This window comes from Helianthus annuus, chromosome 5 (assembly GCF_002127325.2).
Source record: "Helianthus annuus cultivar XRQ/B chromosome 5, HanXRQr2.0-SUNRISE, whole genome shotgun sequence".
NCBI classification, from domain to species: domain Eukaryota; kingdom Viridiplantae; phylum Streptophyta; class Magnoliopsida; order Asterales; family Asteraceae; genus Helianthus; species Helianthus annuus.
Window position 1 is genome coordinate 135,513,340 of NC_035437.2, and position 25,422 is coordinate 135,538,761.

Below are 25,422 nucleotides of genomic sequence, written 5' to 3' on the forward strand. Positions count from 1 at the left end.
GCATGAAAATAATTACACCACCCACAACTTGGAATTGGGTGCCGTTGTGTTTGCACTAAAACTTTGGAGGCATTATTTATATGGTACCAAGTGTGTGATCTATTCTGATCACAAGAGCCTTCAACATCTGTTTAACCAGAAGGATCTGAACATGAGACAACGTCGATGGATAGAGACACTAAATGATTATGATTATGAAATCCGATACTATCCAGGCAAGGCGAATGTAGTCGCCGATGCTTTGAGCAGGAAGGAACGGGTTAAGCCCATTAGAATCAATGCCAAGAGCATTGAATTGAAGAACAGTTTAAATGAAAGGTTGTTAGCCGCACAAAAGGAAGCTGTGCTGGAAGCTAACTATCCAAATGAAAAGTTGGGAGTAACTGCTGAACAGTTATCGTATGGCAAGGATGGAATCCTAAGATTGAATGGACGAATATGGGTTCCAATCTATGGAGGACTTCGGGACATTATCCTCCAAGAAGCCCATAGTTCCAAGTATTCTGTTCACCCTGGTAGTGACAAGATGTACCAGGATTTAAAGGCAAATTACTGGTGGATAGGTTTGACGAAATCTATAGCCACTTATGTGGCCAAATGTCTGACGTGTGCTCAAGTTAAGGCAGAACACCAGAAGTCGTCAGGTTTGCTACAACAGCCTGAACTTCCCACCTGGAAGTGGGAAATGGTAACTATGGATTTTATCACTAAGTTACCAAAGACAAAGCGAGGAAATGATACTATTTGGGTTATAGTAGATAGACTGACTAAGTCAGCCCACTTCTTACCTATTAAGGAAACACACAACTCGGATAAGTTAGCTCAGCTGTACGTAGATGAGATTGTATCTTTTCACGGAGTTCCAGTGTCTATCATCTCTGATAGGGATACGAGATATACATCGCATTTTTGGAAAAGTTTTCAGCAATCCCTAGGCACTCGACTAAACTTTAGCACTGCATATCATCCTCAGACGGATGATCAAAGCGAGCATACTATACAAACACTCGAGGATATGCTACGAGCTTGTGTTATTGATCTAGGTGGAATTTGGGATGATCATCTTCCATTGATTGGATTTTCGTATAATAATAGCTATCATTCCAGTATTCAAGCTGCACCTTTTGAAGCTTTGTATGGAAGAAAGTGCAGGACGCCAGTTTGCTGGGCGGAGGTTGGAGATGTCCAACTAACAGGACCTGGAGACGACAGATAAGATCGTGCAGATACGTGATCATCTCAAAGCTGCCAGGGATAGGTTGAAAAGCTACGCAGATAAAAGGCGTAAACCTCTAAAATTCGAGGTAGGTGACAAGGTGTTACTTAAGGTATCCCCCTGGAAAGGGGTAATGCGTTTTGGAAAGAAAGGCAAGTTAAGCCCAAGATACATAGGACCATTCGAAATCATCGAATGTGTCGGAACAGTTGCCTACAAGCTAAACCTGCCTGAAGAGCTCGGTGGAATTCATAATGTATTCCACATCTGCAATCTAAAGAAGTGTCTAGCCGATGAATCGCTAGCCATGTCACATAAGGATGTGCATATTGATGAGAGCTTAAAGTTCGTTGAAAAACCTTTGTCAATTGAGGATCAACAAGTTAAGAAGCTTCGAAAGAAGCATGTACCGATTGTAAAGGTTAAATGGGATGCCCGTAGAGGTCCCGAATATATGTGGGAGGTTGAATCCATAATGAAACAGAAGTACCCTCATTTATTTCAGTAAATCTTGAGGTTGAGATTTCTTTTAAGGGGGTGAGGATGTAACACCTCGCAAAATCATGTCCAATATAATATCGACACGTGTCATGGACTTTAAACGATTAACAAATTGATTACGAGGAACTAAAGTTGACAAACAAAGAAAGTATGTGTGTGGAAGGAATCAAAGTGTCAACATTTGATAATTTTGCCTTTCAACAACCCTACACGATGTTTATACCATTAAACGAATGAATCATGAAGCGTATGAAACCGTTTGTGGAGGAAAGTGAAAGTTTACAAGACGCGAGGGTTAAATGTGTCAACATGTTTAATTAATACCTCTGAGTGACCTTTTAACGAACCCAGAGCCTTGTAACATTTAATTATGCTCCCAAGAATAAGTGATAAAAATTTCACAAGGTTTCGATATCGTATGAGGAAAATACGTTAACTTTTGTAATTAAGGGGTTAAAAGCGTCAACAGGGCAAAACTTGTGTTTTCGGTTATCATTTAACGAAACCGGACCTAACGGTGTTTGGTTATATCTCATGGATCACAAGAATAAAAGTTAAATGGATTAAATGTGCTTAAAATGAAAGAATTTACGCTTTAGAAGGTCCAGGGGGTGAAAATGTCATGTTTGAAACTTGTTGATCAGGTTATCCCTATGGTGGTGTCACGCCACCACCATCACCCTCTGCCGTCACGCGACGCGACGGCCTTATCTGTACAGAAACATGCACAGGTGCAGGTCACTGCACCTCTCTTCACCCTTGCATGGTTTAATTCGATTCTATGGTCTGTTTGATGGTTTTAAAAACCACTATGGACACTTGTGATCATCAGGGAAGAGCCCTAACACTTGTAATGATCTAGTAGCAACCCCAATTAGTATAAACAGGTGATGTTTGGCAGCCATTTTCACTCACAAGTTCAAATTTCATACTCTCCAACTTGCTCTCAAGCTTTGGAGCTTTTGAAATCATTCTCTGGAGCATCCTACCTTGGAAGGAAGCTCTCTTAGTCTTATTCTTCGTGCTAAGGACTCTTGTAAGTGTGCTTAGCCTCTGTAATTAAGTTTTCATTAGTGTAATGACCGAAAGTCAAAGTTAGCGTAATTACGCTTTGACTTTGTGTTTAATCACAAACAGTCTAGCTATTATTCGAATTAAAAATGGCTATGAGTTGGTAATTATGTAGGTATTAAGTCCTTAAAAGGGCACCCTCTGATTATCACTCTAACTTGGTCAATTGTCAGGTCAAACTTAATATTAAAAAGTCAACAGAAAGCTATTTTACCAAATAAATTCATAACTATTAATGTAGAAGTTATGGAACCTATTTTAACACTAAAATAACTTGGTAAATAATGTAAGAACGTGTCTAAGCATGTTCAACCCGACAATTCTGAGTTTAGGCTCGGTTCGGAACCGAAAGTCGCAAAAGAAGACTTTTGCTTTGACTTTCAGTTCTGACCCGATTTAGCTTGTTTTAGATATACCTTAAGGTTTCTTTAGGACTATATTATCAGTTAGTAAAACTCTCTGAGGTTATACTACATGGTTCCTTATTTATCTGATTCATTTGCATGTTTCCGTTAATTGCTTAAATGTTGACCATTATACCCTTTTGATATTAAAACGAGATTTTTGAAAATGTGAGAGGACAAAAACCTTTATTACTGATTTATAAACTTGTCCTAAAAAATTGACATCAGTTTGAGGTTTAAATTAGGAGTTATGCTCAATATCGTAATTTGAAAGCTTTTTATTAATTAAACGGCATTTTTAGTATAAAGCCTATTTAAACATGAATTTTGACACCAAACCTTTTACCCACTGATGTAATATAATATTTTGGGATTTTTGAAGATTTTTATTAATTTTTAAACTGATCATAACATAGGGTTATTGCTTTGATTCGGTAATTGACGGTTATACCCTTTTTGCTAATAAAATGAGTTTTACATAACATTTTGATATCAAACCTTTTGCTACTGATTTTATATATTAAATAAAATATTTTAAGCCTTCTGGGCTGATAAAAAGCTCAGCTTTCCTTATATAACCTGAAAATCGCCTAAAACCGACTTTTATGCGTTTTAAACGCATAGTATGGGTCAAAACCATTTTTAACACATAAGACTTATTACCTACTGATATTATAAGTAAATTTTTATACTTTAACAGTAAGTAAAAGTTTTGAACTCATATTTCAAAATTTGACCTTTAAAGCTTATGTGAAATGACCAAAATGCCCCTAGGGTGCATAGTTTGGTTATAAATGATATATTTCGCATATATGCAATACCCTACTGATATGAATTACAAAGATAAATATTTTTACTGATCATTTTAGACCAGAACCTCAGATTAATATTTAATCTCTTTTACAATCTTAAAAATGACCAAAATACCCCTGCGTGGCATAAATTGGTTTTAAATCCGTTTTGGGCATAATGGAAGGTATCCTACTGATATCATAACAAATTTTAAGCATATTAACTTAGGGAACCTGTACATGACTTATTTGGTTACCCGTTATGCATTTTTCGCGTTCGATACGGTTTATGTGACTAGTTTCCATAAATTGACCGAAACGGGTCAAACCTTATCATTTTTACCTCAAAATCCAGAATGTGTTTAGTTTACCCATATTATATAAGTCTTCATACTTGTCGGGTCTAAATCACATTCAAATCCGGTCTTCGCTTAATCTTGCGTTTTGAACCGTATATCTTTCTTTAAAACTAACCGGTCTAAGTTTAAACTTAAGTAAGGCCCGTTAGGAATCTAATAGGTTACTAAAACCTTCGTTCCAGATTTAGGAGCCCAGTAAAAGATATTTGCACTTTCTGATTGTATACGACTGAGATAAATTTGAATATTTTGCTCAGGTAAATACTTTTAATTTATTTTCCGCTATACGGGCTTGGGATACGGTATTATAATAATACCGCTTGGTCCGGTGTGTAGTTATTTAAATCGGATTGTGATTAATATATTTTACATAACCCGTTTTAATCTGTTTTGTTTGGTATATGGCCTTTAGGGGGTTAATGACCATGTCCTGGATATCCTCGGCTCATTCATTGAAATGGCCACGACTTAAGCACGGGGTGTAGGCATACACCTGACAGTTGCGTATAAATGGTAATTCATAATAAGGAGTTCTCCTTGTGGGCATTATACCTATGGTGTGTCAGTTAATCTTGTCCGGCTCTTCTAACCAGCCCTGACGGACGACAAACATATAAATCTGTATACAAGATTATTTTTAAAATAATTGTCCTAGGTTATAAAAGACTATTTGTGCCTTGTGCATTTAAATCAATTTTCTTAAAGGTTTTCAAAAGAGTCGGTTAATTGTATTTACCATTGTAAACTGACGTATTTTCTAAAAGGTTAAGTGCAGGTACTAGGCGGAATAGGCTGGCTACTCCTGAGTGAATTAAATAAAGAGTTATGCAAGCTTTATCACTTAAAAATCTGTTGAACAATATTTCCTTTGTTTTGATCCGCATGTGGATCCTTTTACATTCCGTTTGTAATACATATGTTACTTTCAATCGGTTTGTAATATTGTTACTTTAGTCTTCTGCTGTGCATTAAACTGTGATAAATTGACTATGATGATATCAACTACGTCACGATACTCCCCACCGGGCCCACCGGTAATACGTGGAAATATCGGGGTGTGACACATCGAACTAAACCACGTCCAAAACGGAGCTAAGATGAATGAGATATTGATGCTTAAAGTTGGGTGTTTGAAACATTGAATGCTGAAACAAAAGGGAAAGTGGCACCTTGTCCCACATAGGAGGAGAGATGAAACTTAAATGGCTATTTAAGAGGGAACTCTCCATCCTTATTGTTTCATGGAAGCACACACTAAGGGTACTCGCGAAGGGTGCGGAGCACCCTAACTCGCACTCGCACTCGCACACGCGCGCGCGGCGTGGGTGATGAGGCGCAATGTGGCGATTTGATGGCGCACTTTGCACTTTTCAGTTCTGCGTTCAAAACTGACGAGTCAAACGGTTTTAACAGCGAATTAAATGACGTATTAAATTGCATTGAAGACGTTTAATGCAATTTATATCTCTCCTTGATTCCTTTTGACTGTTTCGACTTGGGAGATGTATAAATACAGCTCCATACCCACTGCAGAAACACACCAGCAACACAACAGCTTATGCAAACAACCCTCTTCCTACTTCTGATCCTTTTCTTGCAGCTTTCAATGTAACCTTCGAGTTGTAGGCCAACTCCGGCAGTACTACTGCTCCGGCTGTTGTACCCTGGGAAACAAAACGAGTACTCCTGGGAGACTCGGAATTTGTTTTAAGGGAAGCGTGTATACACGCGACTCAGCCAATCTGCTTCTTCTACATTTCTTGTATTTTCTTTTATTTCAGTTGTAATTGTAATAGTTTTTAGCTTTCTTATTTCTGTATTGTAATCATTGAATAAAAATTTGTTTATTTTATTTAAATTACGCGAACGGTTCCTACATTATTAAACATGGCAAAAGTATATATTTCAAAGGAAATATGGCCAGTTTTCAAAAAAATCATATGTTATAAAAACTATCATTTTTGACAAAATCTTTATTAGAATAAAAAGATTTTAAAGAATAGTTTTTATAAAAGCAAAACTAGATATAAATATATATATTTTTAAGAAAATATATATTTAGTTATCTTAACAACTTATGTGCTATGTGTTATTTGGTTGTATTAGTTATATGTATGAAAACTAGTAACTTGAATACAATGGTACAAATAGACACAAGACACATTACAACTAAAGTCTTACAAGACTACACATATAAAGACACCTTAAAAACAACTTAAAGACGATCCGAGCCTTCGGACACAACTTATGGACAAATCGGACTTTCGGACAAATATACGGACTATATAAGTATTACGTACTATAATACACAATATATCGACGACTTGGTAAACTACATTTTCTAAACCGAATAAGTAACCATATATTTTCTACTATATACAAAATATATTACTTATGGTTTATATTAAAAAGGTATTGTTTTTGAAATATATAAACATACATATATATTTCTTACTATCTAAAATATATTGTTTTAGTAAAAGACTAAAATTATATTTTTAGAACCAATCTTAAAAATAGATTATTTTTAAGATATTTTCTATACCTTTTACCAAGTATAACATATATATTCTTATGAAATATATCTTAGAATATATAGGTATATATTCTAAGGATATAAGATCGCATGATGAACAACGCGGACATATGTATTCCTATACGTACAACGATATACACATTTACATCACCTAACACTTGGTGAACACACATTTATACAACTACGATACCACTCACAAGATACAAGAATATATATATTTGACGAAATATATACACTAAACAGTTATCAGTTAATACATCTAAGACACAGTTTAACGAATAACAAATACATACAAGACTTAACACATATTCAAGATAAAAGACTTGTACATGAGTCATTACATAGACCGAAGTGTCTAACAAATCTAGGACCTTTGTAGGTCGTGATACAATTCAAGACAACTGCAAGTGAGGTTACAATTATATGCAGTTTACGGAACGCAATTAAGTGAGTTCATGTCCCCTATTCATTTTAAATGCTTTACAACTTTATAACTATCGGGGAAAATACATGTTCAATTGTATGTTAAGTCATGGAATGAAACACCTTAGATCATGTGCGATTAGGGTTATACATCTAAGCACCATTAATCCAGTTTGGACCTAGGTACAGAGGGTTAGATCTAATGGGTTTTGGCGAGCCCCACTCTTGGTCGTGGACCCATACAGAAGAGTGCGTTTTTTTCCCGGTCGATAGTAGTCGACACAAAATCGTCTAGGTTTGGATTGCTTCCTAATTTTTCACACATATTAATATCCTCGCGAAACATTAATGATCAACAATTTCATTGACGCTTTACATACTACATCTTTACATACTGGCTTTCATCTTATACAACTCACATTTTACATATACATTTTATACAACTCACGTTTTACATATACATTTTATGCAACCCACATTTTATAAGATACATCTTATACAACTAAACTGCATGAACTCGCCAACTTTTGTTGATGTTTTCAACTTAAGATGTATTTCAGGGAATTAGTGGACCATGCAATTATTTCAGGCAAGAAAGAAATTATCAAGACTCCATGGCTCCATGCCACCATTTGAAGGGTTTGCCCGTTATATACCGCCTCTTTGCGGTGATATAGTGGTCAAAGCCTTAACATTTTAGGACTTACATTTTGATATATGAAGTTATGACACTTTATTTTTCATGTTAATGTTTTGTAACCGATACACTTAACTCTTGTGTATTCTTTTGAAACAACTATGTAAGGCATTGGAGCATGTTTTTATTCATTTAGTATGTTCACTTATATTGTTATGCAATGAGAACCGATCAGATCACACCTCGCGCTTCCGCTACGAGCGGGTGTGATTTTTTCAAAAAAAGCCCCCAAACACGCCCAACACGCCACCTCCCCACCCCCTTGGGCATTTTTCGGCGTGATCTCGCAAAAAGGCCTCCAGGCGTGCTTTAAATCATGCTAAATGGCAAATTGGTTGGCCAATCAGATGTTTCTCTCTTTTTCTTGTCCAATCCCCTTTTTTTGATTAGTTTTTTTTTTATTTGATTTTTTACACCCCTTTTTAACATAATACCCACAATCCCACTACACCCATTTTAGAAAAAACGTCCAATAATGCCCCTTGCTGACTGGACTGCCACATGGCGGAAAACGCTCAAGGGTGGGGGCATTATTCACCTTACCACTACGCATGGTCTAATGAATTAAAGTATCATGTTTTTTAAAGTTGAATAGTCTATACCTTGGTAAATTACTCTATTGCGTTAATTTTTTTTGTATTGTTTTTATTAACTTTTAACAATTTACATTCTAATATTACTAACAAATTGTTCTTATTTTGTAGTGGCTACCTAACACATCGGAATTTTCGCTGGTTTACACAAAAAATCCAAAATAATTATAAAGATGATTGGTGGATATGAATGGGAATTGAAAATATTTACAGAAGAAGGGTATTTTGAAACTACAAGGTTTACAATCTATTTATAATATACTACAATTTGTAATCTATTTATAATATAGTACATTTGTTTTTTTTTCCTGTCTACATTTATTAATTGTTGTTTATTACAGGTATAATGTTGTCAGTTGGAATAATTTGATAAAATTTGGGGGAGTTCCATGAGTCAAGATGGGTATTTTCAAATGGTCAACGACCTTAGGAAAGCTTTTGCTTGCAATAGATCAGAACCTTTAATAGTTCTTAAAATCGTATTTATCAAAATCATCTTCGCACAACATTGTTTTCTTTATATTCAATATTGTTTGTTTATTTGTTGGTTGAAATATTTGAACATTATCATTTGTCTTTTTTTTAATCGCAAGTCATTAGTACGATTTTAACATTGTTCTACATGTTCAAAAACCCATATTTAATTATACCAAAACTTTAAAATTCGTTTATAGATAACTTATTGTATTATTCTAAATACGATATTACTCATAAAATTAGAGTATAAAAACTTTCTCGAGCTCAGGAAGCAGTCTCGAGTGATAACCTAATCTATACTATATAATAAAAGAAACCTGTTTTGGGACACTTGTCATTCCCTCATTTAATTGATTAAAATTATTAATAATACTAATAATAATAATATTTAATCTAAATTAATACAAATTTTTATTATTAATATATATACATATATAAATGTGTGTGTGAATAAAGTAATTACAACGTAATCTATGGTCATTTTTTAAAACAAAGATATTAAATAACAAACAACTAGAAAATTAATTGTAATTAACTTATATTAAACATAATTTAGTAACGGTACTGCTAAAATCATTCTATTTCATTAATATTTTTAATTTTGAATTAGAATTAGTATTTAATAATAATTTAAAAGTTATAAGTATATAAAGAATATTAAATTTTTCATGCTAATCATTAACAAAATAATTTTAAAAATCTTCGATATTTAATGCTTTTCAAAAGAATAATCTATCTACTATAATAAGACTGTGGGGTATGGTGGGGCGGAGGTTGTGTTTGGGTTGGGGCATTAGTTGACACGTGACTTGGAGGGCAGACATGGGCTTAACTCACATTCAACACGGTATGGTGGGGCGGGGGTTTGGTGGGCTTCGCTAGGCTGACCCGCTAGGCTATTTGAATATAATTTAAAACAACAAATTTAATTTTTTTAATATGAAAAATGGGTGGCATTGGACGATTGGGTGGTGGGCTAGGATTATTTTCTTGGAATGCATACGGGTTGTTCGGGTCATAAGGATGGTTATAAGGATGCATTTTTTCGTTTTGTAGAAGGAGAATTGAAGATGATTATAGAAGATGTGGTTGAATGTGGTAAAAATGGAAGAAAAATGTGAGTTTTATAGTGAAAAATTAATTTTTTTTAACATCGCTGTTGGCCAACGGCTATTTTGTTTTGGCCATACACAGCCCGTCATGTCAACTCGCTTCCCCCGCCCCACGCCCGGCTTGAAACCCAAGCCTCAAGGGCCACGCCCCAACCCAAGCCCCATACCCCATGGCCTAAAAGAAACCAAGTTTTGGACACGTGTCATTCATTGAAGGTATCCTCAAATCTATACTTATCTTATATTAACTAAATAAATAAATAATAAATTAATATTAAATCTTATCATACTTTAATAAAATATTATTCTCAAATCTAAATTGTTAATTTAATATATTTTTAAAACAAATATATCTCTTTCCTACTTATCTTATATTAAATATATAAATAATAAATTAATATTAAATGTTATCCTAATTTATTAAAAATATAACTTTTTTATTATTTGATATACAAAATTATATTTATTCAACAAGTCTAAAATGCGGGGTTTTGAAAAATATAATTTTTTTATTATTTACTATACAAAGTTACATTTATATAACCCATGTAATACACGAAGTTTTTAAAGATATAACTTTTTTTATCATTTGCTATGTAAAATTAGATTTATTCAACACGTATAATACAAGAGGTTTTTAAGGATATAATGTTTTTATTATTTGGTAGATCTTTCGACCCAACTATACATGGGTTTTTTAAAGATACGACCTTTTTAGTATTTAATATACAAAATTACATTTATTTAGTATGTGTAATACACATGATTTTTAAATATATAACTCTTTTTAGATTGGTTCAACACGTGTAACATACGGGGTTTTTAAGGATATAATTTTTTTATTATTTGGTAGATTTATTCAACCCGATTATACACGGTTTTTTTTAAAGATACAACGTTTTTAGTATACAAAATTACATTTATTTAATTTGTGTAATACACATGGTTTTCAAATATATAACTTATAAAAATATAATTTTTATTATTTAATATATAAAATTATATTTATTCAACTCGTGTATACACGGGTTCTAACCTAGTTTATAATATAGAAATAAGAAGAAATTTTGATTCACTATTAATAATATTATTAAAAAACCGTTTACCAATTAAATAAGCAAAAATTATCTTTAACGTCACATCCTATCAACAATTAAAGTTGATTAGACATGTTGACTCTATCTAGTACAAATATACAATATATGGACAAGATAACCAAATATGATTAGGAACACACTTGGTTGTCAAGTACTAATGTCCTAATTGGTAACATGCTCTTTTATTAAGTGGTCAAGATAAAGTAAAATTTTCAATAGGGTCGGCCCAATCCTTTTTTTTGGGATTTAAGGCGAATGATATCTTATAGAGCCCCTTTTTCGTCTTTGATTGTCATAAACCATACTTCTTTATGGTTAAACCTAATCTATGAACATCAACACTCAATTCAGCCAAATAATCATATCCAATGTCGAACTAAAAAGTCACTTATAATCTATTACTTTACTAGCTTGAAAAATAGTTCAATAAATAAGGGAAAAGATCAAATAGGAAGTTAATTTTCGCTAAGAAGGATAGAAAGTCATAAGATTATGACATGTGGCAAATTTTAAAATAAAGAGAAAGGGTATTTTAGTCAATCCAACTCCTTCTTCTTCCTTTTTCAAAACCCAGTAAATTCAAAAACCCACCATTTTCAAAACCCACCATCTTCAACTATTTCTTCACTTTCTATTCAATAATCACTACATTATAGTGCGATTTTCATCACCAATCAATGATTCAGAACCCGATCAACGTGTTCTTCAACTTTTTTTGAAGAAAACTCAGTTTAATTTCATAAAAAAATCTCGTTTTTCCCGATGATTTTGGAGATAATCACTCGATTCGTTCGATTCGAGCGTTGATAAGTGTTTCTATTATTCAATTTTTGTCAATTGATGAAGAAATCGGCTTCGATCCATGTAAGAAATTCTTTAATTTTATTTTCATGATCTGGGTTTTTGATTTAGTCATTGCGTTTTACGATCTTTGCGGGGGTCCGGGGGCGGCAGCCCCCGGTAGCGGGGTCCCAGGGGCGGCAGCCCCTGGCGGGGTCCAAGGGGCAGAGCCCCTGGCTGGGGTTGAGAAAAATTAATTTTCCATAAATTTGCTCATTTAGGTAAAACACATTTTTTAGGTGTTTTCAGTCCATTGCGTTTTAGAATGAGTCATTTTTAAGTGTTTTCTGGCCATTGCGTTTTACATATAAGACATTTCTTTGTGTTTTTGGTGCATTGCGTTTTAGGTAAAACACTTTTTTATGTGTTTTCTGGCCATTGTGTTTTACAAATAAGACATTTCTGTGTGTATTCTGGCCATTGCGTTTTACAAATAAGTCATTTCTTTGTGTTTTTGGTGCATTGCGTTTTAGGTAAAACACATTTTTATGTGTTTTCTGGCCATTGCGTTTTACAAATAAGACATTTCTGTGTGTTTTCTGGCCATTGCGTTTTACAAATAAGTCATTTCTTTGTGTTTTTGGTGCATTGCGTTTTAGAAAAAAACACATTTTTATGTGTTTTCTGGGCATTGCGTTTTACAAATAAGACATTTCTGTGTGTTTTCTGGCCATTGCGTTTTACAAATAAGTCATTTCTTTGTGTTTTTGGTGCATTGCGTTTTAGAAAAATGTCATTTTTTAGGTTTTTTTTTTTCATTGCGTTTTACGTAACTGGTGGTTTTCTATTGCGTTTTACGCAACTGGGTTTTAATTTTTTTTTTTAAATATAGCAATAGTATACTCGTTTTAAAGATAAAAAAACGCTCGTTTTTTTGGTGCAATTTTTATAAAAAAATAATGTCGTATGAAAGAGTTATTAACGTTTAAAAAATGGAGGATATTGGAGGAGAGAGAAACTATTGGCTTGGATTGACTAGAATGCCCTTGAACAAACTCACGTGCCTCTTTTCTTCCTTTCAATTTCCCTGATTTAATCTTAGCCCTTGATTAACTTAATGGATGGTCAAGATCACTTCCAATCCTTCCTAGTCAAATAAACTTCTTATTGTATCTCCACCCCAATAAACAAATCAAGTATCAAATATAAAGTAAAAAAGTAATCACTTTATTACCTAAATGGATAAATCAATTTAAACAATTAAATTAAGCAAATAACTTGTTATTTTGTTTAAGTATTACTAACATGTTGAGTCAATTTTAAGCCAAAAGAGAAGAAGCATAATTGCGATTTACGAAAAAAAAATCAGGATTGCCATTCAATCAACAATAACCGGGTTCAAGAATTGAAGCTGGTTTAATTAGAATTGTGATTTGAAGTAGCCAAGCGATGATTTAAGTGACTGGAACTCAAGTAACCATGCGATATGAATGACCATGATTATAGATTTATAGTATTGTAGCGATATATCAAAGCACAATAGTAGAACCTGTCGATTCACTTCCCAGAAACTCGCATTCATCTTCATACTCACCTAGTTTCGTTGCCTGCAAATCTTCTATAAAATAACTGGATTTTTAATTATGTTACATTGCAAATAACTGGATTTTTAATTCTGTTACATTGCAACTTTTATTTAATGCACACACATACACTAAGTGGGGGCCCTATTTTTTGAGGGCATTAAGCCTACGCCTAGGTTACTTGAACTATAAGACTGATCCTGCTTTTCAAATGTGTAAATCACACTAACCCACGTTTACATGTTAAATAAGCAACAATGGTTTCTATTTACGCTTAGCTTCGCTCATATGGAATGTATATTTCTCCGGCTTATTCATAATCATCCTTACGGGCGAAATCAAGTTGAAATTCAAGCGCAAATATATAATGATTATCATATTGAGATATAAAACAAATGTTAAAACCGTTATTAGGCGTGGGTTAATGTGTTGAAAAAGGCGGAAGTGTGGGAGGGACAAGAGGTTCAGTTCGAAAGAATTGTATGGCTGAAGATCCAAGGGGTTCCAGTCCATTTATGGGAAGGAGAGGTTTTTAATCGGATCGGTAATCGATTCGGAAGGGTAGTCGTAACCTCAAGAGCGAACCTGGGGGATGGGGATTTGTCGTTCGATATGGTAGGAATGGTAGTAAAAGGCGGAGACCCGATTGTGGAGAAGTTTCTGGTGTATTGGAGAGGCGGTGCTTTTCCGATATGGGTATCGGAAAACAACTCTCTTTGGGCACCGGACTTCTTGGCTCGCCCGGTGGAACGGAAAAAGGAAGGATCGGCTTTGGAAGGTGGCGTTGAGGGGTTGGATGGCAACAAGCAGGCCCATGACAGTAGCGATGTGTTGCCACCGGTGGATATACAACCGGAGTTAAACATTCCGGCGGGTAATGAAACGTTGCATGGGGCAGAGGGGGTTCAAGGAAACGAAGAGTTGCATTCAATGCACGTGGAGCCAATATCAAAAGCCTCGGAAGTGGAAAAGTCAGGACAGGTGGATGGTTCGATGTACAAGGGATGTGGAAAGCCGCCTTGCAGTAATGAAGGGGGTCCCACAATTATTGTAAGTCAAAAGATAGATGATGGGCCTGTACCGCCTAAATCCAATAATTCTGAGGAGCCCAACTATGAGACCCAATCTCAGTCTGGGGCAGAAAAAAATATCCCTCAGACCAGATCCAAGTCGTCATGTGGGAACAAAAGTGAGAAATTTGTCAGCGTTCAAAGCATCTCTTCTCAGACCGAATTTTTAGGTTAAAAAACAGGTGGCCACTGATCCGAATCCAGATCTTCTGGAGGAGGGTACCAGAAATCAATATCAGGGGGCTAGAAAGTTCAAGATGAGAAGCAAGCGGAAGAGGAGGAACTCTTTGTCAAGGGCTGCATGTGCCGACATGAATGACCGGTCACAAATGGAGGATATGATGGAAGAGGAAGGGATGTTATCAGGGTTCATGGAGGAAGAAGGCTCCGAGTGGGAAGATTCGGTCGAGGAAGAGGTTGCCCTGACGTGTAACAACCATGAGGATGGGGAAGTCGAGAATGAAAACATAAGGGTCCAAATTAATGACAAAATTGGGCCTTCTGACCTGGATATTGTTAAGGAAGTAGGGGAAACAACACTTCTGGGCAGAGTTGTTGGGGTTGAGCTTGGGGACTTCGAAGATCTTGTGAGGGATTCGGTTTTGGGTGATAAGGAGGAGTCAGGTCATCAATGAATTTTATGACTATAAACGTTAGGGGGGCTGGCCGACGTATGAAAGCCAACTGGATCAGAAATTTAACAGTGGAAGGTAAGATTTCTTTTTTAGCAATACAGGAAACACAAAAGGCAAGTTTGTCGCCAATACAAGTAAGGAAGTTTTGGGGTGGTAAGCAGCCGGATATGGAAATTGTGCAGGCACAGGGTAGATCGGGTGGGTTAGTGTCCGTGTGGGATCCATCTGTTTTCATCAAATCGAACGTGAGGGTTGCACAAAATTATATCGTGGTGGAAGGCTTGTTGGTAGGGGTAACGGATTTGTTATGGGTTATTAACGTGTATGCGCCAAATGACACGGGAAGAAGACGATCACTATGGGACGAACTCTTGGCAATCAGATGTGAATGTCCTGGTATGTGCATTATATTGGGTGATTTCAATGAAGTCTGGTTTATTGAAGACAAATTTAACTCAGCTTTCGATACATCTGCTGCAATGGTATTCAACAACTTCATTTTTAGGGGGGGTTACTCGAATATTCGATGACTGGCAGGAAGTTCACCTACATGTCAGACGATGGTAACAAGTTAAGCAAGATTGACCGCATGCTTGTAAGTGATAATTTTATGTCTAAGTGGCCGAATGCGGGTTTAAAACCATATCCTCGGGTATATTCGGACCATTGCCCACTTATGTTGTGTACGGAGTCGGAAAATTTCGGTCCAATCCCATTCAGGTTTTTTAATAGGTGGCTCGAAGATAGAAGGTTGGTGGAAATTGTGACTTTGGTTATGGGTGAATCATTAGATAAACCTACAGCAGATCTGGATCTATCTGAAAGACTCCGGAGGATGAAAATTAAAATAAAGGAATGGAGACAGGTGGAAAGGGAGACAGAGGAGAAGGTTTATAGCGAGGCTCTAGAGATGGTAAACATATTAGAATTGATAGCGGAAGATAGAAACCTGTCCGAGGAAGAAAAGGAGCTGAGAATGTTAAATAAAAAAGTGTTGAACAAATGGGGCGACGATAAAGTAAAAGATTTAGTACAGAAATCAAATGCTAAATGGATTAAGTTTGGGGACGATAATACTGCTTACTATCATGGGTTGTTAAAATGTTACAACGCGGCAAATCGGATCAAGGGTTTATACATAGATGGGGAGTGGTCGAAGGACCCCGTATTAGTTAAAGGGGAGATATTTAAATTCTTCAAAGATAAGTTCAAGGAACCTTTGGGAAGTAGGCCAAAAATCGACCCTAACAGCACCATTCACCGATGAAGAAATAAGAAATGCAGTTTGGGGATGTGAAGGTGGTAAATCACCCGGGCCTGATGGTTTCACCTTTGCGTTTGTTCGACAGTTTTGGCATTTTCTTCAGGGGCATTTTAGAAAGGTGCTGGATGAATTTTACGTACATGGGTCCATTCAAAAAGGTAGCAACTCCTCATTCATTGCTCTTATACCTAATGTTCAAGACCTGGTTTCGATTGCGGACTACAGACCTATTTCTCTAATCGGTGTAGTGAATAAGGTTATTTCGAAAATACTTGCCTCTCGCATTAAACCAGTGTTAGATAACCTAATCGGTCCGGAACAGTCGGCTTTTGTGGGGGGGCAGATTTATACTTGATGGGCCGCTGATACTCAATGAAGTGGTGGATTGGGCGAAAAGATGCAAAAAGGAGATCTTTCTATTTAAAGTTGACTTCGAAAAAGCTTATGACTCAGTCAGTTGGCAATGTCTATTGTCTATTATGACGCATATGGGATTCCCTTCAAGGTGGCGTAATTGGGTATTGGGAATTCTAGTCACGACTAGGGCCTCAGTCTTGGTCAATGGCAGCCCGACAGATGAATTTAATATAAATCGCGGCCTTCTACAGGGGGATCCGCTGTCCCATTTATGTTCATATTGGTTATGGAGGCGCTTAATAACCTGATGAAGAGGGCAACGGATGCGGGTGTTTTTACTGGTCTAGATCTCCCTAATAATGGGCCTAAGCTTTCACACCTTTTCTATGCTGATGATGCAATTTTCATTGGCAAATGATGCGGAGATAACATGAGGAACCTGAACCGTTTACTTCTTGTTTTTCACCTAATTTCGGGCCTGAAAGTGAATTTAAATAAAAGCAGAATTTTTGGCATGGGTATAAGTGAAGGTGAGGTAAATAGGGAGGCCGTTACATTATGTTGTCATGCCGGGTCTTTTCCATTTACATACCTAGGATTATCAGTAGGGGCAAAGACGACTAGGGTGGCAATGTGGAAACCGGTTATCGATAGGTTTAATAAGAAACTTTCGGGGTGGAAAGCAAGACTGCTATCATTCGTCGGGCGGGTAACACTAGTAAAATCTGTCTTGGGAAGCTTGCCCTTATTCTACTTGTCTATATTCCGTGCCCCGAAAAGTGTCACGAATATATTGGAAGGGATTAGAAGAAGGTTCCTGCGGGGTGGGGCGGGTTCGAGTAACAAAATAAGATGGGTGGCATGGGAAAGGATAACAAGCGCAAAAAAGAAGGGAGGTTTGGGGGTGGGTGCGATTAGGGAGGCTAACCTAGCATTGCTTGTGAAATGGTGGATAAGGTATAAATGTGATGACAATAAAATGTGGGCACAGGTAATCCGTTCATTACATGGGGGAGCAAGGCAACATCGCATTATTCCTGTTAAAAAGTCATGTCCGGGACTTTGAAAACAAATTGCTTCAGTTGGTGATGATTTAAGAAGCTACAATATTAACATTTTCGATAAAATCCAAGCAGAGGTGGGGGATGTGAATGACATTCTATTCTGGGGTGATAAATGGCATCAAAAGGGTGCCTTATGCGATCTTTTCCCTGCCATGTATAGGCTAGCAAAAGCAAAAAATGTCAGTGTGGCGGAGTGTGGAATGAACACAGGAAGCACAAACTTTTAGAGATGGGAATAGAATGCGGCACCTGAAACAACAGAAGAGTAGAATGAATTTGCAAGGCTTATGGCACATTTAAATGGATGTGTATTAAAAGAAGGCAAAGCGAAGTGGGGATGGGCGAACGATAAGGGGGAGGTATTCTCAGCTGGATTGGTGAGAAAGGAGCTGCAATCGGCTAGACTGACTCAATACAACGGACAGGAGTATAAATGGAATCCATGGGCTCCGGCGAAGGCGAACTATTTCGTGTGGAGAGCTCAGGACGGATTAATTCCGACGAGGACTACATTGGTAAGACAGGGTGTTCAGATGCAGGACACCCGATGCCCAGCTTGCTCGGCTGCAATGGAATGTAGCGATCATCTGCTGGTGTCATGTGGGTTGGCGAATCATGTATGGACGCATATATGCTTGTGGTTAAGGATCCCAATGTACACTTCTCTGGAGTCGGTGGCTGAGGTAGTTAATTACATAACAGCTGCAGGTACTTCAGAAAGGCATAAGAGATTGATGAACCTAGTTGCAACAACAACTTTATGGAGGATATGGTCAGCTCGGAATGATCGGGTTTTTAATAATAAACCCATCCAGATGGAAGCGGTGTTTGATGAGGTCAAAGAAATAACTATCTTATGGCTAAGTATGAGATCAAAAGAAGACTGCAGGGCATGGGATTTATGGAATAGTCCAGCTGCGAGTGTGTAAATCAAGTGTGCGTTTGGGTGTTTTCATGTCTTTGTGATTGTATTATAACTAGTTGATGCCCCGCCCGCGTTGTGGGGCGATGGCCGAGTAATTCTCAATCAATTAAAAAAAGCCTACTATAATTTTGCTAGGAAAAAAGAAAACAAAAATGATGATAAGATCGTAATTTTTGGCTAAGGGCAAAACTATAATTTTTCAGGACTAATGAGCCAGTATTAGGCAGCTCCTTGAGACGAAAAAATATTAAATCGAGTAAACCAATTAAAACAAAAAAACCTTTATAGTTTTGGTAAAAAAAAACTAAAACAATGGGAAAAACATAATTTTTAACTAAGGGCGAAATCATTATTTTATTTCAGGGACAAATCGTAAATTAAATGGACCAATGGGGAAGTGCCAGGAAGCTGCCTGCATAACAGTAATTTTAAACTAGGGGCAAAATTGTACTTCACCAGGAAAACAAAAAAAAAACGATGGGCATAATGTAAATTTAAGTTGAGGGCAAATTCGTAACTTTGCTTTGAGAAAAAAAAACTAATGGCAAAAGTATAAATTTATACGGGGCAAAATCGAAATTTTGAACCGAGGGAAAATTGGAACTTTTAGCTGGGAGCAAAAGCGGATTTATTTTTAAGTGGGGGCAAAAACATAAAGTCAAAATCGTAATTTTTAACCGGGGGTAAAATTGAAATATTTAGCTGGGAGCAAAAGCGTAAATTTATTTTTAAGCGGGGGCGAGAACATATTTATGAACTGATGGCAAAAACGTAATTTTAAATCGGAATAAAATCGTAAATTTGTTGGGCCAGTAGGGGAGTGCCAGACAGCTGCCTGGCACTATTACACATGCCGCCCATTTAGCCCAATTGAGGGGCGGAACTATTACCGATTGATTTAAGCACACTTGTTTTTTATGTATTGAAAATGAAAATGAAAATCTGCCCAGCAACTTGCTGGTTGTGTTGCTAATATATGGTCTGCTTTGATGTTAAAAAAAAGAAAAACCGTTATTAGGCAAATTCAAGTCATAGTTTTAATTATTATTAAATTACAATTCACCTAATATTTTTACTTAAATGAAATTAAATGCCTCATTTATCTATATACACAGTTATGTTTTTTTAACTTGTAAGTTTTTTTAACGGTCAAGTCAACAGAATCAATCTCGAGCAATCTCGGGGCATCCACTGGACCAAACGGAATACTCTGAGAGTAACCCAAGTCCACCACAAATTCCGGGGAAAACCCGGTAACTCACCCCCGTAGACACGACGGTAAAATTACCAGAAAAAACCCATTTGGCTTAAGGATCGAACCAATGTTTCCTTGGGTCTCCTATTATTACCCACCAATGTCTCACTCTGCAGTAAATAAGAGTTGAACCTGTATCTTCTAAGAGAAATATCATAAGATTAAAAATAATAATTAACTTGTAATTATTATTTTTAATCTTATGGTATTTCACACCCAAAACTAAGTATCATTGGACCAATGTAAGGTCTTTAAATACAGAAAGATGGAAGGACTTAACCAATTAATCTAACAAGCTTAATTGTTGTTATATACTGACATCTTATAGGTATGATAAGATTTAGTGATCATGAGTTTTGGGTTCGATTTCTATAAGTGGGTTTTTTCTCATATTTAGTGCGTTTCCTTCTGAATTTGTGTATAAATATTATTGCCTAGTGGAGATGGATATGATCGGGTGATTCCGCTGGTGGCACGATGATTGGCCCGTCAGTAATCCAAATTTGCCGTTAAAAAAAGCTTAATTCTTCCAAGGGAACTAAGATCTTGGGTAACTAATCCGGCTCATAGCCCTTTTAACCGAGATATAATCTAGGTGCTCCTCTAGATATCCAAATTGAGGTTTCTAAATGGGTCGTAGTATTATTGGCACACTTTGAAAAATTAAATCGACACCACCAATACGCATCGTATAGGCCTATACGATGCGTATTAGGTTAAATTCAATTTCCAAGGTCAGTCAAAGGCTGACACTATCTCCTCATGCGGACTAATACGCATCGTATAGGCCTATACGATGCGTATTAGTCATAGGTTGTCTATCAAAGCTGACAGATAAGGTTCCCATGCAAACCCTATACGGATCGTATAGGTCTACACGATCCGTATTTTAGTACGAGGTTGCTTTCTGTCACTCAACAGTGACGTAAAGTGATTGAAAGAACATTGCGTCAGCCTTATACGGGTCGTATAGGCCTATACGACCCGTATTGGACTGTGAATTTGCATTATGCTTGGCCTTTATAAATGATTCATATTCGATCCATATTATATAGTACGAGGTTGCTTTCTGTCACTCAACAGTGGCATAAAGCGATTGAAAGAGCATTTCGTCAGCCCTATATGGGTTGTATAGGCCTATACAACCCGTATTGGACTGTGAATTTGCATTCTGTTTGGCCTGTATAAACTATAAGGGAAGATGAAGACCATTATATTCGATTTGTCTTCTGTGAATTTGTCTTCGTTTTTTCTTTATATTCGCTAACACCATGTCTTGGTTCAACCTTAATTACATTTTCGGCGAGTCGTCCGACACAAACACGAGCACGTTTATTATGGAAAGCAGTGTGGTATAGCATTTCTTTAACTTGTTTTTTTTTTTTTTGTTTATGAAATACTTAGCACACTGTTTGTATTAGGAAGGGTCTGCTGTCCCTGATTCTTACGATGAGAGAGGAAATAATGATCACGCAGAGGAGGTCGTGTCCGGCTTTCGCCCCCATCATAATGAATCGTTGTTGCCAGATCTCAACGAGGTAAGTATTTATTTACTTTTTTTATTTGGCGTTAAACTTACCATTACATTTTACCCGTTGTTTTTTTTTTAGTTTGTTGAGCCCTGCCAACTGTTGTTACCATATCTGAACGAGGTAAAAATATATATTTACTTATTATTACGAAGGCTTTTAGATGTGCCGTTATGATTTAACTGTTGTTGCCAAACCCAAAACACCAAAAACCAAACACAACACACCAAAATTCAAACCTCAAAAAAATCAGGGCCTTAATACGGAGGATCGTATAGCTCTATACGATCCGTATAAGCCAGCCACCAGATATCCCCTACACCTGTCAGTCTATCATGTTTTAACTTTATTCGATACGAATCGTATAGGCCTATACGATCCGTATTTAATTGTCAAAGTGTGGAGATAGATTTGCGAATAAAATCCCCCTTCTAAATCCTTATGTAACTTACTTTTTTTATAATTATTTTATAAACTTTATATATCTTCAGTAGTCTTGTAGTCCTGTCTGTTGTAGAGCAATCCGTTGATCTTCCTGCCTGTGCCAGTCATGTCTTCAAACCCTAGTAGCACAGTTTACATCGGTATGTTCTATATTTCTTTATCAATTTGATTGAATTCCTGCTCAGACATCTAATTGTCGACTGTTGGATGAGATAATTAATTAGGGCTTGTTAATTGTCTTTTTTTTTTTGAGTATGTTGCAGTCGCAATTCAGTTGGAATGGTTTATTGTTAGGTTAAAGTTGTGATTATATGTAAAACTAGTGAATGCTTTACCTAGGTCTTAATTGGGTTTTAGGTTATTATTAACCGATCCAATCAATTGGTTTCTTGGAAGGTTCCACAAATGTTCAGATTTCTAGTTACTTGGTTAACAACTAGTATAAGTAATATGGATGGAATCCGTTAGCATAAAGCATTTTCTGTTTCATCTGCCAACTGATGTTTAATTTTTATACTCAGGTAACTTGGATGAACGAGTAACTGATAGGGTGTTATACGATATCCTTATTCAAGCTGGGCGGGTGGTTGACTTGCACATTCCCCGTGATAGAGAAACTGATAAACCGAAAGGTTTCGCTTTTGCAGAATATGAAACCAAAGAAATTGCTGATTATGCTGTCAAGCTTTTTTCTGGCCTCGTCACTCTTTACAACCGAACGTTAAGATTTGGAGTAAGCTATCTTTTTTCTCTTGATCTGCTTAGACAAGATACTATAGTGAATAAAATGATTTAGGAGATTTCGCGTTATATGAAAAACTTTTGGTGGATGACTTTTGACAAGTTCGGTCCATTTGGCATGTTTCTTTTTAGAGTTAAATGCCATTTTAGTTCCTGTGGTTTGGCCATTTTGCTAGTTTAGTCCAAAGGTTTGAAACGTTGCCATTTTAGTCCAAATAGTTCTCAAATGTTGCCATTTTAGTCCGCTGGGTTAACTTCATCGATTTTTTCTGTTAACGAGAAGGGCAATTCGGTCATTTTATATGGCCGAATTGCCCTTCTAGTTAACAAAATTGCATATAAAATGACCAAATTGCCCTTCTTGTTAACAGAAAAAATGGATGAAGTTAACCCACTGGACTAAAATGGCAACGTTTCAAACTATTTGGACTAAAATGGCAACGTTTCAAACCTTTGGACCAAACTAGCAAAATGACCCAAATCACAGGGACTAAAATGGCATTTTACTCTTCTTTTTATTATGCCTGTTTGACATATTAGTGAATCCGTTAATAAGTAATCAAGTCAACGTTATTACCTATGTTTGTTATTTACACTTTCAATATTTGAATTATGTAAAAAAAGATTTCTGGGCAAGACAAGGCTGCACCAAACCCGCAGACGTCACCCATGCTTGCGTCAAATTCTTCTTTCAAATCAAGGTTAAACGTAGAGGTTTCTCCAAACTCTTCGTCATATCACACACAAGGTAAAGTGTCTCGTTTCCTCACGTCTTTGTGTATTTACGTTTGGCAGTTTAACCATATGTCAGAATGTGACGGGTTTTGATGAACAATCGTTTTGTTGAAATGTCAGTTTCACCTGGTGCCCCCCAATATTCTAACATACATAGATATCATGGGGATCACAACAATTATGAGCATCGAAGAACTCACGCGGCAACATGGGATGCTACCAACATGTATGATCGTCGCTAAATCCGTTGGTAATTGTGATAACCTTGTTGTTAATTGATGTTTTAGGTATTATCAGGAATGCTTAAATTTTAGGTGTCAGATTTGAAACCGGTTAATTCAGTTGTTAGACCTGTAGTCAGCCAGTGATTAGCTATCAGTGTTAAGGTGATAGCTAAAAGGTTTTAAACTGTGGATCTAATGTTCCTTATCAAGGTTTTTTGGGAGGATATATGTAGGTGTTTGTTTGTGACTTGCTGAGGTTGATGATTGAATTGGTAAAACATATATTGTTGTTTGGTTTTGGACTTGGTTAAATAGACATATATTTTCTAAAAGAGTTTGTTTTTTCATTAAAGCTTAAATATTTTATTTATAAATTTACCCTTTGATGTTATACAGCTTCTAAATAACTTATTTTTAGCTATACTATTATTAACTTATAATATATATGCTAGTTGATTAATTGATTTCTCTATCTAATTTAATTAGGAAAAATTACAAGTTTTGTCCTTTATCTTTATACCATTTTTCAGGTGGTGTCCTTTTTAACGAATGTTGACAGGTTGTGTCTTTTACTAGGTATTTTGTTGAAAGTTTAGTCCTTTACACTCAACCCAGTTAAAAAAACTCTGTTAATTGCAACAAACAACAGGGTTTTTTAACTGGGTTGGGTGTAAAGGACTAAACTTTCAACAAAATACCTAGTAAAGGACACCGCTTGAAAAGTGGTATAAAGATAAAGGACAAAACTTGTAATTTTTCCAATTTAATTACTTTATTTTCTTTCATTCCTCATTTTCTCTTACAAGATTCTGTGCATGTTTGTTGATTTTTTTGTAACACTTATTTTCAGTAAACTAGCAATTACTTAATAATAATAAAGCCATTTTTTTTGTGAATATATATATATATATATATATATATATATATATTTAATTCGTAGTGTTATGATAAAAAACTAGAGAGTGACATGTGTATTGAACAAAAACGTAAATTCATATGAAGATATATGTATATATGGGTAAGTTTAATACATAATCAATTAAACCGTATAAGCCCTTTGTATGTCATATTATCTGTATACAATGAAAGCTAATGTAAGCACTGGGAGAAAACTTTTTTAATTGAGAAAACCTAAGAAATTCTAACCTTCTGACATTTTTTTTGAAAAAAAATCACACATGTTTTTAAAAGTTTTGAGCAAAAAAACAAAAAAAACGTCGAGAGGATATTTACAAAAAATAAATAAACAAGTTTTGCGCAACGCGACTGTAACATGTTACACATGATTGTAACATATGTTACACAAAAACTTGTTTATTTTTTTTTAATAATATGGTTGATTGGTTGGCTCAAAACCTTTAAAAACCATGTATATTACACGTGTGGTTTTTTCAAAAGCAAAAAGTGTCGGGAGATTAGAGTTTCGAAGGTTTTCTCAACTAAAAGAGTTTCTTATATATCATTTCCCATGAAAGCTATAATGAGAGGTGGTTAAAAGGGAATGGGATTTTCCAATTGGCGACCGGTGGTGCTAGGACT

The 25,422-nt window shown here is 35.9% G+C and overlaps 3 protein-coding genes across 3 annotated transcripts; all 3 read left to right on the plus strand.

The window, feature by feature from the left end:
* Nucleotides 1-15,871: 15,871 nt before the first annotated feature.
* Nucleotides 15,872-16,612, plus strand: LOC110943678. Its single transcript, XM_022185411.1, has one exon. It carries the CDS (start codon nucleotides 15,872-15,874, stop codon nucleotides 16,610-16,612), a length of 741 nt encoding a protein of 246 aa, XP_022041103.1.
* Nucleotides 16,613-18,317: 1,705 nt separating this feature from the next.
* On the plus strand, nucleotides 18,318-18,959 carry LOC110943677. Its single transcript, XM_022185410.1, has one exon. The coding sequence runs from the start codon at nucleotides 18,318-18,320 to the stop codon at nucleotides 18,957-18,959; it is 642 nt and encodes a 213-aa protein (XP_022041102.1).
* Nucleotides 18,960-22,182: 3,223 nt separating this feature from the next.
* LOC110941403 (spliceosome-associated protein 49) lies at nucleotides 22,183-24,180 on the plus strand. The gene is made up of 4 exons (XM_022183037.2): nucleotides 22,183-22,323; nucleotides 22,705-22,916; nucleotides 23,549-23,672; nucleotides 23,780-24,180. The coding sequence occupies exons 1-4, from the start codon at nucleotides 22,290-22,292 to the stop codon at nucleotides 23,899-23,901; spliced, it is 492 nt and encodes a 163-aa protein (XP_022038729.1). The 5' UTR covers nucleotides 22,183-22,289; the 3' UTR covers nucleotides 23,902-24,180.
* Nucleotides 24,181-25,422: the final 1,242 nt, after the last annotated feature.

Coding starts and splice junctions, on each gene's coding strand:
- LOC110943677 (XM_022185410.1), top strand. CDS start 18,318: ATGGCACATTTAAATGGATGTGTATTAAAAGAAGGCAAAGCGAAGTGG.
- LOC110943678 (XM_022185411.1), top strand. CDS start 15,872: ATGACTGGCAGGAAGTTCACCTACATGTCAGACGATGGTAACAAGTTA.
- LOC110941403 (XM_022183037.2), top strand. CDS start 22,290: ATGTCTTCAAACCCTAGTAGCACAGTTTACATCG. Junction 22,324..22,704: donor TAGTAGCACAGTTTACATCG/GTATGTTCTATA, acceptor TTTTATACTCAG/GTAACTTGGATGAACGAGTA. Junction 23,673..23,779: donor TTCGTCATATCACACACAAG/GTAAAGTGTCTC, acceptor TTGAAATGTCAG/TTTCACCTGGTGCCCCCCAA.